The sequence below is a fragment of the Columba livia genome, chromosome 6 (genome assembly GCF_036013475.1).
Source record: "Columba livia isolate bColLiv1 breed racing homer chromosome 6, bColLiv1.pat.W.v2, whole genome shotgun sequence".
NCBI classification, from domain to species: Eukaryota; Metazoa; Chordata; class Aves; order Columbiformes; family Columbidae; genus Columba; species Columba livia.
The window spans coordinates 32,411,606-32,425,536 of NC_088607.1; the positions used below are offsets into that span (position 1 = coordinate 32,411,606).

At 38.6% G+C, this 13,931-nt stretch overlaps 1 protein-coding gene across 10 annotated transcripts in view; it reads left to right on the forward strand.

Annotated features, from left to right (window-relative positions):
• The window catches only part of CABCOCO1 (ciliary associated calcium binding coiled-coil 1), a 227,662-nt gene that overhangs the window by 168,708 nt on the left and 45,023 nt on the right, over nt 1-13,931 (forward strand). For 9 of the 10 annotated variants that reach the window (XM_065068612.1, XM_065068613.1, XM_065068611.1 and 6 more), the window contains 3 exons: nt 2,973-3,057; nt 7,715-7,789; nt 11,431-11,543. In XM_065068612.1, coding sequence (XP_064924684.1) covers nt 2,973-3,057; nt 7,715-7,789; nt 11,431-11,543 — 273 coding nt within the window. Of the gene's footprint in view, nt 1-2,972; nt 3,058-5,463; nt 5,518-7,714; nt 7,790-11,430; nt 11,544-13,931 lie in introns of those variants that run through there. The other variant, XM_065068618.1, reaches the window with a different exon arrangement.

Sequence of the window (13,931 nt, forward strand, 5' to 3'; positions counted from 1 at the left end):
GGCTTGCCAGTCCGTATTATACAAGAAAAATCGAGACACCTTGGAAGCTGGTTGTGTAGTCCAACAAGCAAACTGTTCACAAAGGTACAAAGAAAAAATACAGCAAATTTAAGCTGGAAATAGTGGCAAGCTTAACGTTGCACACTGATCCAGGCTGGCAGAAAAGTCACGGGGCATTTTTTTTTTTCAAAAGGTGATTTTGTAAGCTCCAGTATGCAAGCCAACTTGTGTCCTGGGTAATTATAGTCTCTCGATTGAAAATGCCCCTGTAGTTTCAGCTGGATGTATTTTTTCACTCACTGTGCTATATTGTTATATGCTGTTCTAAAAGCTGGTTAACATCATATGGAGAAGGTGGCAAAAAAAAAAAATCAATAGAGCTTCACAACAAAGACATGAAAAAAGTAAAATATGAAATTTTTGAAAGAAATTATGTTCCCTATTTGGGGGCCAAATGGCAAGGACAAGGGAATCAGTGAATTCATTTGTTTTCACAGGCTTTACTATGTTATCAAAATGTCATAATAGTTTCAGACTTTTGTTTTACCCGGTTGTGCCTTTTTATCTCCTTTGGTCTGCCAACAGAATGAAACAAGAGTTCAAACTGAAAATTTAAGTTTTGACTATCAGAATGAAATTTGAAGATAGTTTGCCCAAGATACAAGTGTCTCGTCTTTTGCATGACGTTTAACGTTAGTACAAACTTGTCAAGATTAATGGTAGTTAATATCTTTAGGAAAGATATAGAGGAGATGGGAATCTGAGCTCAGAAGGTAGTCTGAAGAAAGAATATATATGTATGTCTTATATAAAAATAATACTTTAATTTATGGGTAATATATTATTCATATTTTATAAATAATATAAATATACGTAAAATTGTATTTAACAACTTAATCTTTGTTTGCCATTATAATATATTTTGTTGTTTAATTTGGGTTATTCCTTCTGGCAATTTTCCTTACTATGTTAATTGGCATGTTCTGTACTGAACAGCTTGTCCCCCTGAAGAATATAGCTCTCAGTCAGCAAAAGGATGCTTTCCTACACGTTCTAAATAAACCCAAAGACCTACATTAAGCTTTTGTTAAATTATATATTTGTTCATTGTCACCAGTGTACGCACGGCTGTATAAGACTTGGAAAGTCAATTCCTGTCCTGAGGGGCTTAGACTCACTCAATGGTCAGCGCTGTTCTTTTTGTCTCTTGTCTTGAATTTGTGGATTGTTAGTGGATTGTTCTAGTCTGAATGCTGGGACTGTGAGGAGTCCTGCAGATATACAGATTTGGGGTTTGTTTTAGCAATGGATAACCTTGAGGTTAGGTAGTCTGAAATAGCTGTGCTCTAAATTATCCATATTGCTTTATCTTATGTATCAGGTCTCATAGTTTAGACTCGTGAACCAAAAGGTACGTAGAGGGGAGAAAACGCTAAGCTTTCTTAGTTCAAATTGATAGTGTACCACAATGTTATATGCACGTTTATGTTACTTTTACAATGTAATACATAGTACGGGACTGTTTAAAACTACTGGGTTAAACAAATTCCTAATTCTTCTTGAAGTTCTTGTTGGCAAGAAAAAGTACAGGTCCTCTGGAGATGGCCTACATGTATTTTTAAGTCTTTTCTATCTAATATTCAGGATTTCTGTGAACTTCAATTCAATTTTTTTGGCACCAGGTATATCAGTCTTTGGCTAAGATCAAGAATAGAATCAATCAAATATTTGCTCTTACATTCTCTTGAGCCACTTTTCTTTATGGGAAGAAGATAATGAAATCATTGATAAAGTACTTGTTTTACTTCTTTCATTTCTCTGCAAGCAGATTGTTTTGAATAATTGAAAACTTATGATTTGCTAAGTTTAACTTGTGCTTTTTTATTGCTGGGTCAATTATTAATGTTACAAGTCTCTCAAAATTGCTATCAAATCACATGGAAATTTTGCCTATTAATTAAACAGACAGAGAGATTCTGAGCAAGATTGTATTCAAGAATGGTGACCTCAAAGAAACAGTATCTCTCCCTAAATAACTTGAGATGCTGTCCATTCTGCTGTTGATACACTGAAGCAGTTATCCTCCCATACTTGTGTCTTATTTTAATTGGACATTGCTTGTGAAATGGCAGAATTATATTTTTGTTTTTAAAACAAGTTTCTGTGACAAACCTGGGATTTATGTGTTTCTTTTTCTAGTAAATAATCGTGCCCTGATTTTTTTTTTATTTTTTTTTTTTTGAAGATATATGATATGTAAAACAGAAGAACATTACCTAGAGGGAATACTGTTCCCTGGACAGAGTACCTGTGATGAATGTTATAAAGGAGCCAGGAGGGGATGATTAATGACTATGTTAATGCACCTATGTACAATAATGCATGACTCCTTATTAAGAGCCATGTAGCACTAATGTACTGTGGCTTTCGCAAATCACCCATTTATTACTAAAGAGATCAAACCTGAACACTGTGTGCAAGATCTCCACACGTGCCCATGTTTTGCTGATCCCTGTCCCACAGGGCAAGAATAGCGTCAATTTGTTGTCGTGAGAGCTGGCAGTCAGGGGAGCTGTATGTCCACCTGATGTTGCTGTAACAAGCAGGGCTCCACTAGGGATTTCCACCTTCTTTTCCTCCTGAATTTGCCTGCGTATAATTACTGTGCTTGGTAATGCTTAACTAAAGGTGAGTGGAAACATGTTTGCAATTTAATGTTTTAATACAATCTCTATCAATAGGAGCATGTGTGAACAGGCTTGGAGTTTACAAAAACTTGGCTTTCTAAAAGGCAGCTTCTGAAAACGCATTCTTTTTCTTGAATTCATAAACTTTATCTGCTGCTGAAATGCAAGGAACTCTGCAAACAAGTAACAAAATCAGACTGAATCACCTTGGTTATTAAAACTTTGGATGACTTGATGGAATATTTTGGAGCCCTCTTGCAGCTGCTGTTTCTGTTCCAATTGCAGGTGGCCTGCACCATCAAAGTCCCGTGAAGCTTCACATGCAGTTGTGACCTTCTTTTCCCTTCTGATGTGGACCTGGGTGATGCAGGTGAGTCTGCTCCCTCCCCAAAAGATGTGATATCATCAAGAAGAAAGTAGTCCTAGGAAGCCAGTAGTGCAGTTCATTGTGCACTGAGCAGCTTGGAATTGCTATCTTTGTGATGCTTCGCTGCATCATGAGCAAAATGAAAAACCAAGGACCTGACAAAAATTGAGGAGAGCAAGCAGGTCTTTGCCCAGCTCCTGCCAGGGCTGAGTGCAGGTGGGCCACCTGGTTAACTTCAGTAGGCTAGGGGTGGCCCAGGCACCATGAGCTGAGGTTTAATCAAAGGTAGAAGGAAGAAGAGTGTTCCCGCTGAGACTCTCATGTGCTGGTGATACCAGCCTCAGCAAAACATCTCAGAAACCTGAGCTCTGGTTGCTTCTTGCACTTGTTGTGTAACACTGTGTAAAGCCAGATTATCAAATAAGGTCTGTTTGAATTACGCATGCTAGAACAGACACCTTCAGGGAACCTTTACATCTAGCGCAGCTACACCAGTGAAGGAGGAGGAGCTCTATAGTGGGAGCTGTTCTTCTCTGACCTCGATTGTCTGTGACCATCATCGGTCACGGAAAAATCCACCATGGTTACCTGTAGCAGGAAAGGACTAGATCAGTTTTAGGATCACTACTTCTGTGTTGCACTTACAAGTCTTGCATTTGAAAGAAATTAAAAAGCTGCCTTAAATACTCACATGTGCATGGAAATGTGGGCTTTGTAAACTTGAAGGATGCACATGAAATTAGAAGGAATGGCTTCATGCTACTGTTGAATCTTTTTTTTGTCGGTATCCTTTTTATATCTAATCTTTGTGACACTATCTAAAAATTTAAAAGTAGGAAGTTGAGGAGCTCACTACTGGAGGTGTGGGCTGAGCTTCAATCACTGCTCAGCTTCAATCAACTAGCTCAGTGCATGTTTTGTGTAAGAAAGAATACAGTTCTTTAATATTGAGTAAGAGAAGTGGAACTAGCTCCTCCTAAGGGCTTGGAGCCTCCATGTCTTTCACATTGAAAATGTCCCTGGAAGTCGGTGGGCACTTTCAGTGCTAAAGGAATGCAGGGTTAAGTCAAAAATCTGCCTGTTACTGCCTAGGTAACATCAGAATGAATGTACGCAACATTATATTGTATCTAAATATCATATTTAATTCCCCAATTTTTACGCCTTACCGTGTGCGGTGCTTGAAGCTCTGAATAGTGTTCTTATTTGATTAGATTTATATACTTGGTAAAAGAGGAAGTCACTGCAGCTGTAGTGCTGTCAGCTACAGAGAACAGCACAAATTGTAGGAATTCACAGTGTGGGCTCTACACAGAGCTAAGAAATTCTTTAAAATACTATGAATAATTCTACAAAACACTGCAGGATCCAGCTCTCTGAACCTCGCTCAAATGGATTTCTGACTCCTTTTGGAAGCGCGGCTGGTGTACATGTGTCAGCAAGGGTCAAGGTGTTGGAGCAGAGAGAGAAGTTACGTCCATGTTGAATCTCACACTATAAATCAGAATCTTAGTGGGTAATGGGCAGGTTCTCATCTCTTGTGACCCTGCTAAAACACAGCTACTGTACTTAGTGGTTTGCACATTTTAAGAAACTGATGATGACAACCTTCAGGAAGTGGCAAACTGCTCAGAAACAGTCGCAGACCTTGAAACAGCTGTAGAAATCCCAGGAGGTCCTTGCTTAATGTGGAGCACTGCAATGAAATTGTTTTGTCATACCAGCTCCCTCAGCACAACAACAAGCTTTGCAAAAGAAGTTACCTTTTTCTTTGTTCTCATTACTGTTTGCTCACCAAATGCTTGCATTTTATTTGATCTTGCAGCTAAGTGTTACCACTCTGAATTGTTGCTGTTGCTGCAAGTCTGCATGCTACACAAAGCTGACAGAAAATATATTTCACTATAGCTTAGTTTACTAGTCTTCCAAGTTAAAAAAAAAATAATAATAAAAAGGGCAAAGAGGAGAAACAACAAATACAGATGTACATCATAATGAAAATGTAGTTCATTTGCTAAGTCTTCTTCTACTTACTATAGTTTGTGCATAAAATACGAACATTTAAGTCCAGATCCTGAGCTGGACTAACTCTGTATCCCTCCATCTGTCCTCACAGACGTTCTGATTTACACCTGCTGACATTTGAGCTGTTGTAATTGGTGTTGATGTTCTTGGACTGTGTTTAGGTTTAGGTATTTCGTTTGAACATGGTTTTCAAGGAGCTGAAAATGTTGGGATGCTGTTAGGGTAACCGTAGGGATAGCTGCATGATGCTGTCCTTAATATTTGTTATTCGAACAACACTTACAGTAGTCACCAGCACTATTTGGATTAGGGAAACGGGGAGATCTAAATTACCGCAGAGAGCCCCGCCCACCGCCCGGGCCCCGCCCACCGCCTGGGCCCCGCCCCTGTTGCCTGGGCGACGGCGACGCCGCGGGCACTATGGCGGAGCAGGAGCAGGTAGTGCCCTCCGAGCCGGCCCCGCCGCCCTGTCCCTCGCCTCTCACCGGCGCCAGCTCATCCCGGGGCGGTGTGAGGGGCCGCCGTGCTGCGGCGGTAGGGCTGGGGCAGCGGCGACCCGCCTCCTGCGCGCCCGCTCCTTTGTTTTTATAATTTTCTAAAAAATGTCTTCAACAAGCTTCAGGGAAAGTAAAAAGGGCAGAGTGTGAAAAATGCAGTGTGGGTATTGTACCAGTGTAACATCCCTCCCACGGGAGTTTAGGGGAGAGACACCCACCCGGGGCAGCTCCCCCACCAGCAGCCACGCAGGCCTCAGTGTTCCCAGCCTAGCTTGCAGTCGGCCACAGGCTCTTATTATTAAGCATTTGACAGTTTTTTGGCTTATTTGTGCTGGTACCAATCTCTAACGTTCGATTGTTGAGGGACAGGCATACAGTTTCCCCTCAAGGAGCACAGGTGGGTGGAAGCGAGCGCACCACTTGCTGCCAGCGACAGCATGGGCATTTCTCACCCTCCATCGCTGCACGGGGCCGGAGTGCGCTGGAGGGTTTCCCAAACCCATGTCGTTCTCCTTATTTTTTTTTTTCTCTGGCCTCCTACATTGTTTGTTTTTTTGTTTCACTGCAATTTTGACTTGGTTGACAGAGGCGTGATTTCTGACAGGCGACTCATGCTGTACTTCAAAAGAAATACAGGAATACAAGTTATTCCTCCCAAGAACGTATGAGGTGTCATGTCAGCTCAGAACTTCCCCCTCAAGCCTGTCTGTGTAGTTGTAGCTACCATGAGATAATTTCGTTCTGGTTGAACTGCTGTGTTTTCTTACATGGCCGAGAAGTTCCCATTGCTGTTGTAGAAATGATTAACCACTTTCAGCCCATGTTGCGTCAGCCTGCACAAACCTACCCTAGCAATTGTCAGTACAAAAGCTTAACGTTTAGGTCCCCTTAAATAAATAAATCCTCTTCCCTGTGAAGCATATTATTACGTATTCTAAATGCTCTATGAAAAATATATGTCTTTCACAGGGTTCTCTGTTCGTGTTCTCTGTAAATATTTTGGCAGTTGGAACAGTGGAACGCTGGGGTAATGCAGTCAGTTAGGTCATGGTAAAAGGATATAAGGTGTACTGTATGGGAAACGACAGGCTGTCAAAAATATATTGTACATCCATTTCAAAAGTACCACTGAAATTTTCATCATTTTTACTTCGTGGCATTGTAAAAGAAATCTTTAGATGAATTCAGTCAGTGCATATTTTCTATTCTTTATGCTTTGAACTCTGTTCTACACACAATAACTTACCTTTGTGATATTTCCTGCTATCCTTTATGATTTCTTTTTATTATAAACTCTGTGGAATTGTGGTTCTTTTGTAAATCCAACTGTATAGTCTCCAGTTTTTCCTGACCATCTTTGCATGGTCTATAAGTAAGCTGTAGGGAACACTAGATTCTATCACTATTTTTGTTATATTGTTTCTTAGATCTTGAGTGAACTCCTTTTGATTTAAATTGAATATTTTTATAATTTTTCATACTTGTAATTGTTTTCAGCAGAAAGCATATTAGAAAATCTAAATCCTAATGTTAGTAAGTCTTGCCACTGCTTTATTTTAGCAATATTTTTTCCAGTAAGAAGCCTGCAGCTGTGAAAACATCAGTAAAGTTTAATGTCATAAGACATTTGGTCATCCATAAATCTTCACGTTTGGCCTGTACGAAACTTTTGAAACATATCTTGTTATTGAAAGGATACTATCGGCTTCTGTTGTTTATAATGGTCCTCAGAAAGCTTTGTCTTTTACTTTTGACTATCTGCGTATTTCTCTTTTGAATGTAGCTGAAATTAGTGTTACTATTTTTATTCCCTTATTTGTTTGACAACAAAAGAAATATTGCAACTAAAAATAGCAGCTATTGACTTTAACTTCCCACTGTGGGAGCGGACAAGTGGGGCTTTTTAAAGACAAACAGGAACAGTGAATGCATTTCTGTTTCTGCCTTAACTATGTAGACAGCTTCAAGACTTTCTGCCTCTGCTGAAGTACTTGACAGCTTGATAACAAAATGTGTATAATACAAATAACACCCTGTATCGCTGGTCGGTTTGTTTGGTTTGTGGTTTGTTTTTGGTTTTTGTTTTTTTTCAATTCCATTCTGATTAAAGTTGTAACTGATACGCAACACTCTTCCAGGTTACGTCTGTCCTGCTGTCAGCGCTGTCACTCGGAACAGAGGTGGCTGAGCCAGCTTTAAATGAACTAACACAGGTACTGGAAACCATCGAGCTGCAGCAGAGTTTTTGTAATTTGCTACTTAACTATATCACTCTTCTGCTAATATTTTCTGCTTCATGGTGGTTTGTGAACATCAGCTGACAGATTCAAAGAAGATCTTATTATTTTGTTTTAGACTATCTGAGCTGGTGTTTTGATTCGATGCTGTTGACAAGGGATGCCAAAAGCATTTGGAGTAATGTGTTGAACAGCCAGAAATGTAACGTACGTTCAGAACATCTAAGAATTATTTTGAGGAAAATAAACCAGCAGCAAATAATTCTCTAATAGCAGTCTGTATTTCGGTAGGTTAAATTTACTGCTGGGAGGATTGGTTTAGGTTTTTTTTCTTCCCAACACATGAAGGTAGTGTTACCAGAACTCACCTTGGATTACCTCAGTCAGTCACTATGGTTAACGATAAAATGAATGGTAAATTCTTTGACATCAGTCAACACATATATAAAATAACTTCCCTTTGAATTTGGAATGGTTGTTAAAGACAGCAATCGAAAGACAAAACAGTATTCAGTCAAAATAATTATAAGCTTTTAGTTGTGTGTGTGAAGTTCTGTCCAAACAAAAACTTTCTGCAAATTTAGGATGATTCAAATGATTTGTGGACTTTCACTCCTTTCTAAAATTACAAAAAAAAAAATATAATTTTAAAATTAATTGTATAAATTATGTACTTTGTCTCCTATAGTTCCTCACTGGTCATTTGGAACAGTATTTCTTATTATCTGATACCTGTGCTCGCTGCAGTGGACAGCGGTGCCACAAATCCATCCTTACCATGAGCAGTAACAAAGAGAGGAACACTCTGGTGGGGATGTTGCTGCTGGGAATATCATTAGACACTAAATGGTGAAATGGGAAGTGTTCCCCTTGCCATGTAAACCATCAGATTTTGATGTGCAGATTACAGAGCCTTGTCTGCAATACTGAGCTGCAAGAGCTTGAATATCTCTTAAAATGCAAACTTTTGTTGGTTAAATAATATGTTTCTAATGCTAGAGGACCTTTAAATGCGTTGAAAGAAATTATAGGTGACAAGGCATCTGGAGTTATTTTTAAATAAATTTTTGTTACCTTATATAACTTGTACATCACTATAGTGCAACACTACATACTAAGACTTCAGTAAATTTTCCCAGAGGTCCTTCTAGCTGTTTAATTCAGAGAACGAGATGAGCCTTAGCATCAGCACGTTAAGTGTGCCCGGCCTGACAGTACGATAGGGGTTAGAAAGTTTTGTACTTGAGTGAGCCAGGTACATACTGGAGGCAGAAGAAAATTCCTTTTTTGGACCAGGTTTTTGTGACATGATGGATGTTGCCTGATCCCTCTCAAGACATAGTGAGGAATTAGTTGGCATAAGATTCTTGGGAGTTCAGTTTTAAAGCTGTTTTCCAGAATGTTCGACTTTTCGCCTACTGACCTGTTCCTTACAGCACAAATTGTAAGTCCTGCAGGTAGTGGAGAGTGTCTTTGTTCTTACTCATGCCTGGCCTGTAATCACAGAGGAGAAGCTGGAAGATAGCTTGATGAGAACAAAACCACTATGCCTTGAAATTTCTGATGCTTTTCTTTCTGATATGGTGCTAAATTCCTCATGCTATACTGATTAAGTCCATTACTGACCAGCAATATGCCATTTATATAATGGTGCAAAAATACATAGTAAAGTATCCTATGTATTGGACATCCTGATAGAAAGAGATGAAGTGGTATTAATTCAGTTTCTAAAACATTTATATCAGTTATTCTTTTAGTTTAGCTCTTAGTACTTCTAAAGAATCTCTTGTTCAACAAGTTTCTAACACCACTTGTCACTTCAGGAAAGCATACATATTTTTCCTAATTATTAAAAAATGCATTTCAGTAATTGTACAATATTAGAATGTTGAGCTTGCGCCTTTTTTTTTTTTCCCTAGCTAGGACATGCAGCTTAGATTATATCATACACATATTACTGGCTGTAGGAGTACTTCTTTTTATACTGCATGAATTATTGCTAATAAAAACAAATACAAAGTGATGTCATGCTCATAACTATGTGAAGGAAGCCTTTGTTTACTTCATTCCTGTTGTTGTGATGAGAAGTTGTATTGGAGCCTAACTTCTTTACAGTTGGGAACACTAATTTTTAACATTAAAGTACATGTGAAAGCACTCTAGTTCTTAATTATAGGGGAAAAAAACCCTTAGTCTGTCCACTAAATGTTGCTCTCAGTTTTGTTTCATCAGTCTAGGAGGCTGTAATTCCGCTGGTCCCGGAGTTTTCAGTATATCTTGCAGTTTGGCAGCAGCAGGGGGAGCAGTGTAGCTTTATTTAGGGGCTCTCCTTGACCAGTGCTAGACTTAGTTGATTATTAGCCCAGAACAATGCTGTTCAGGCTCAGAAATCAGCTCATGTTAGGAAATTTTCCACTTCTCTCTCTCTAGGTGAGCTAGAGACATTAGTCTGCCGGCTTTGCCTTGCTGCGCTTGTGTAAAGCCCAAGTCCCACAGATGCAGGAGTGTACCTGCCATGAGGAATTGTGATCAGGCTTTACTCAGAGTGTTTTGTGTCCTGATGCAGAAGCAGGTCAGGCCAGTTAGACTCAGGGTCACGGTGCTGGGAGGGACCTTTGGGACGTGAACTGAGCCAGCAGGGACCTGCGAGGATGAAGCTTCTTCACCTTTCTGGGTAACCTGTTCCAATGCCTAATTATCCCCAGAGTGAAATGTTTTTCCTTATGCTGCCCTATGCTAACGCACTGTAGATCCCTTCCAAAGGGAATATTCTGTTCTGTTCCCATTGTCCCTGGTTCCCCTGCCATGCACTTCTGTGAAGAGTCTGACTCTTCTTGCATTTTATAATGCACTTTGACACCTCACTTTGCTGCCTACATATTCTATTGGGAAACAGGTGGGGGTGTAGATTTTATTTTGTAGATTTCTTCCTGAAGTCTCTGGTCGAATGTTTTCGGTCGGTGACATGCACTAAACAAAATATCATCAAATCTTTCTAGTTTTTGTAAGACCATTGCATTGTTAATTCATGCTCAGTTTGTTATCCCCTATAACATGTACATCCTTGTATTTCCTATAAGGAGCTGTCTTCTGTATTACCTGTGCTATCTTGGACCTTTTTTTTTGCTTAGGGAAGGAGTCAGTGTAGACAATAAATCTGAAAATGCAATCAAGTACAGGGTGGAGAGTAAATAGCACAGTAATGTGTATGTGTACTCATAATATCTTAAGCAGAAACTTGTTTTAAAATTTAATTACTGTGCAATCTAGTATCATGCTGGTCAAATCTAGATTCATGGATTTTTTTGCGCCTTTATAATTCTGTTGCTGTTACTTGCAAGTTAATTTAATCTTGTGCTGCACATAATACGTCACTATGTTCCCATATGAATTTAAGATAAAAATATTCTTTTCCATGTATCTGCCTAGCTTTTCTCCAGTGAGAATATGCTAGGGTATAGTGTTGCTGCCGTGTAATTACAGCTGTGTTACATTTTTGGCATTTGTTGACTTAATCCCTTGCATACTTCCTCAAAATAAAAATTTTATTTAGATAAGTTACTGACATAATAAAATAAACCCTTTCAAATTATATTCCTGTATATATGTGTGTGTAGGAGGAAGATGGAGATCAGGAAGCTGTATGTGAAAAGAAGATTATTAACCGGGCATTTCTTTCTCTTTCCCAAATTACTGCTTTGACCAAACAAGATGTAGAAGGAGTTCAAAAGTAAGTGGCAAACATAGCAGTGCTAGAACCAATATAATAAATAAGAATTATAGACAGTTTTTTACATTTCTTTTTTGATGGTTATGTCATTATTCTTTAATTGTTCAGTTAAGTCACTGATATTTGATATGATTAATGAAAGATAGGAAGACATACTGTTGATCTCAGATCCACTTTGTTTTGCTATATTTCCTGTATCTCTGGATTTTTCTTCGACTCCTTTTTTTTCCCACTGATAGTTCATATTGATGTAGTTTCTGATAGTTTACAATAGTATGAAATATGCTGTAAATGAAATACGAAATGTAAATAAGAACAGGCCAGTAGAAGCCTCACTTGGTAACTTTTTTTCTAAAACGTTCAAGATTCTGTACTGTAACATGAGTTATTGAAAAATCAGAAAGGTTTTCAAAGTTCAGAAAGGGCTGGAAAGCTTTGGAAGGCATTAGTAGGGAGCCGTTATGGTGCACTGGGGAAATCGGAGGCAGCCAAAGACTTCTAGTGTAAGCCCATTTTGTCTTTCCTGTAGCAACACTCTCCCTTGTTATTAGTGTGCAATAGCAGCTAAATTTAGGAAGCCAGGAGTTCAACCTGGGACTTGAGACTTATATTGTAAGGATGGGATTTTTCAGAAATGGCCAAATTATTTAGGAGAGCTTGTGTCCCCTGGCAAATTCTTAGTGAATTAAAAGGCAAAGGGCTATTTCACTGGTCTACTTGGGGGCGGTGGGTAGGGTGGGGAAATAAAAAGATCCGACCTTGTCCCTCTGAATGGAATAACTGTTTAATAAAAATTAAAATATTATTCCTGAAATGTATTCTGTTCGTCACTGTTCCAAGGAGAAAAAAAAAAAAAAAGTTATATCTGTGATTTCTTTCAATTTTTCTTAAAAAAAAAGAAAAAGAAAATTTGTCCCCATCAATTAATTATAAAAAAATATTCTTTCACTGTTTTCCCTTGCATATTAAGCCTCTTAATTTAGAGAATGCTGAAGCGTACAACTCACTGAATACCAAAATGTCCTTAATGGTGCAATTTGTTGTGAAACTTTCCTCGTTAAGATTAAAAAAAGAAGAAAGATCATAATTTTTTCTTAGCTGATTCCATGTATTTTTTACATATATTTTCTGTACAAGTGGAACATAAGGTATATACTGCATCTGACTGAAAAGAGGATAGTCAGAGGGTATTTTATGCACTCTAAGCAGTTTAGCAGCAGCGCTGACATTATGTTAGTTGGCCATAGTGCACTATGTCTGTACAAAAGAGCAGCGTGAAGGCCACAGCTAGCATTAGAAAATCAGAACTGATCTCATCCAGTATGAGAATTTTCGTGTCCTGCATTCCTGTCTATCATGGAGCTTTTTACTGGCGTCCATCTCTGTAGGACTTGAGCACCTTCCACAAAGGAAGAAATAGCTATCAGGGCAACTAGGAAATCTAAATGCCCCATCTTTTCCCAATCATTTATAGCTACTCTGGTCAGTGACACGCCTTACAGAATACTGAAAAGACAAGTAGTTAGCAGCATCAGAGAAAATCTAAATCCCTGAGAAGCTCTGATTATGAAAACACAGAGTTGGCAGAAGCTTCAGAAAGAGAGGATATGGACTGTTTCAAACCTTGGAAAGTTCAGCTGGCCACGTTCCACTTCTATTTCAGGACACAGTTAAGTGTTTTTAGCCGACTTGCATGTGTACAGCCGTACAAATTTGTCATGCAGAACAAAGGAATACATGTTTTAAACAAAAATGATTGGATTATATGCTTTGTTTTGTTAGCTCTTGAGGCTTTAATTAAAAACAAGAAACTCATCTTATTTGACAGTGTATCTCTAGTGACTTGGTGAAAACCCTGAAAAACTAATGGTTGCTGCTCAGTAGGTCTGAGATTTAATGCCCTTCTTAGGAAGAATGAGAAGCGGTGAGGGGGAAGAAGACTTTGCTCTTTTACAGGAGACTAGAAACTCTGATCACAACTGGCTCCCATATCCTCAGGTAGATTTAAGAAGCCAAGAATTGCTTTGATGCAGAACTGAACTACCTGAGACATGGCTGCAAACTGGAGTCCTAGCCCTGATCCCCTCTCTTCATGTGGAAAAATCTGCATAATTATTATAGAAGACATAACTAATTCTCTGTTTGGCTAGAGTAGACATAAATGTGTCAGCAACATTGTATGGTCTCATACACGACAGTGTATTTTTTCATTGCTTTTTTAAGTTAAAGTGGAAAAATTTTCACAGTGTGCCAGTAAAATAGGATGAGGCTCTTCTTAAATGTCTTAGCCATTATGAAAGTGGAATTTAAACTTCTAAATATTTTAGGTACTTTAAGTAATTTTATATTATATTATTTACATTAATTTTCAAATGTAATTTTTCTTCA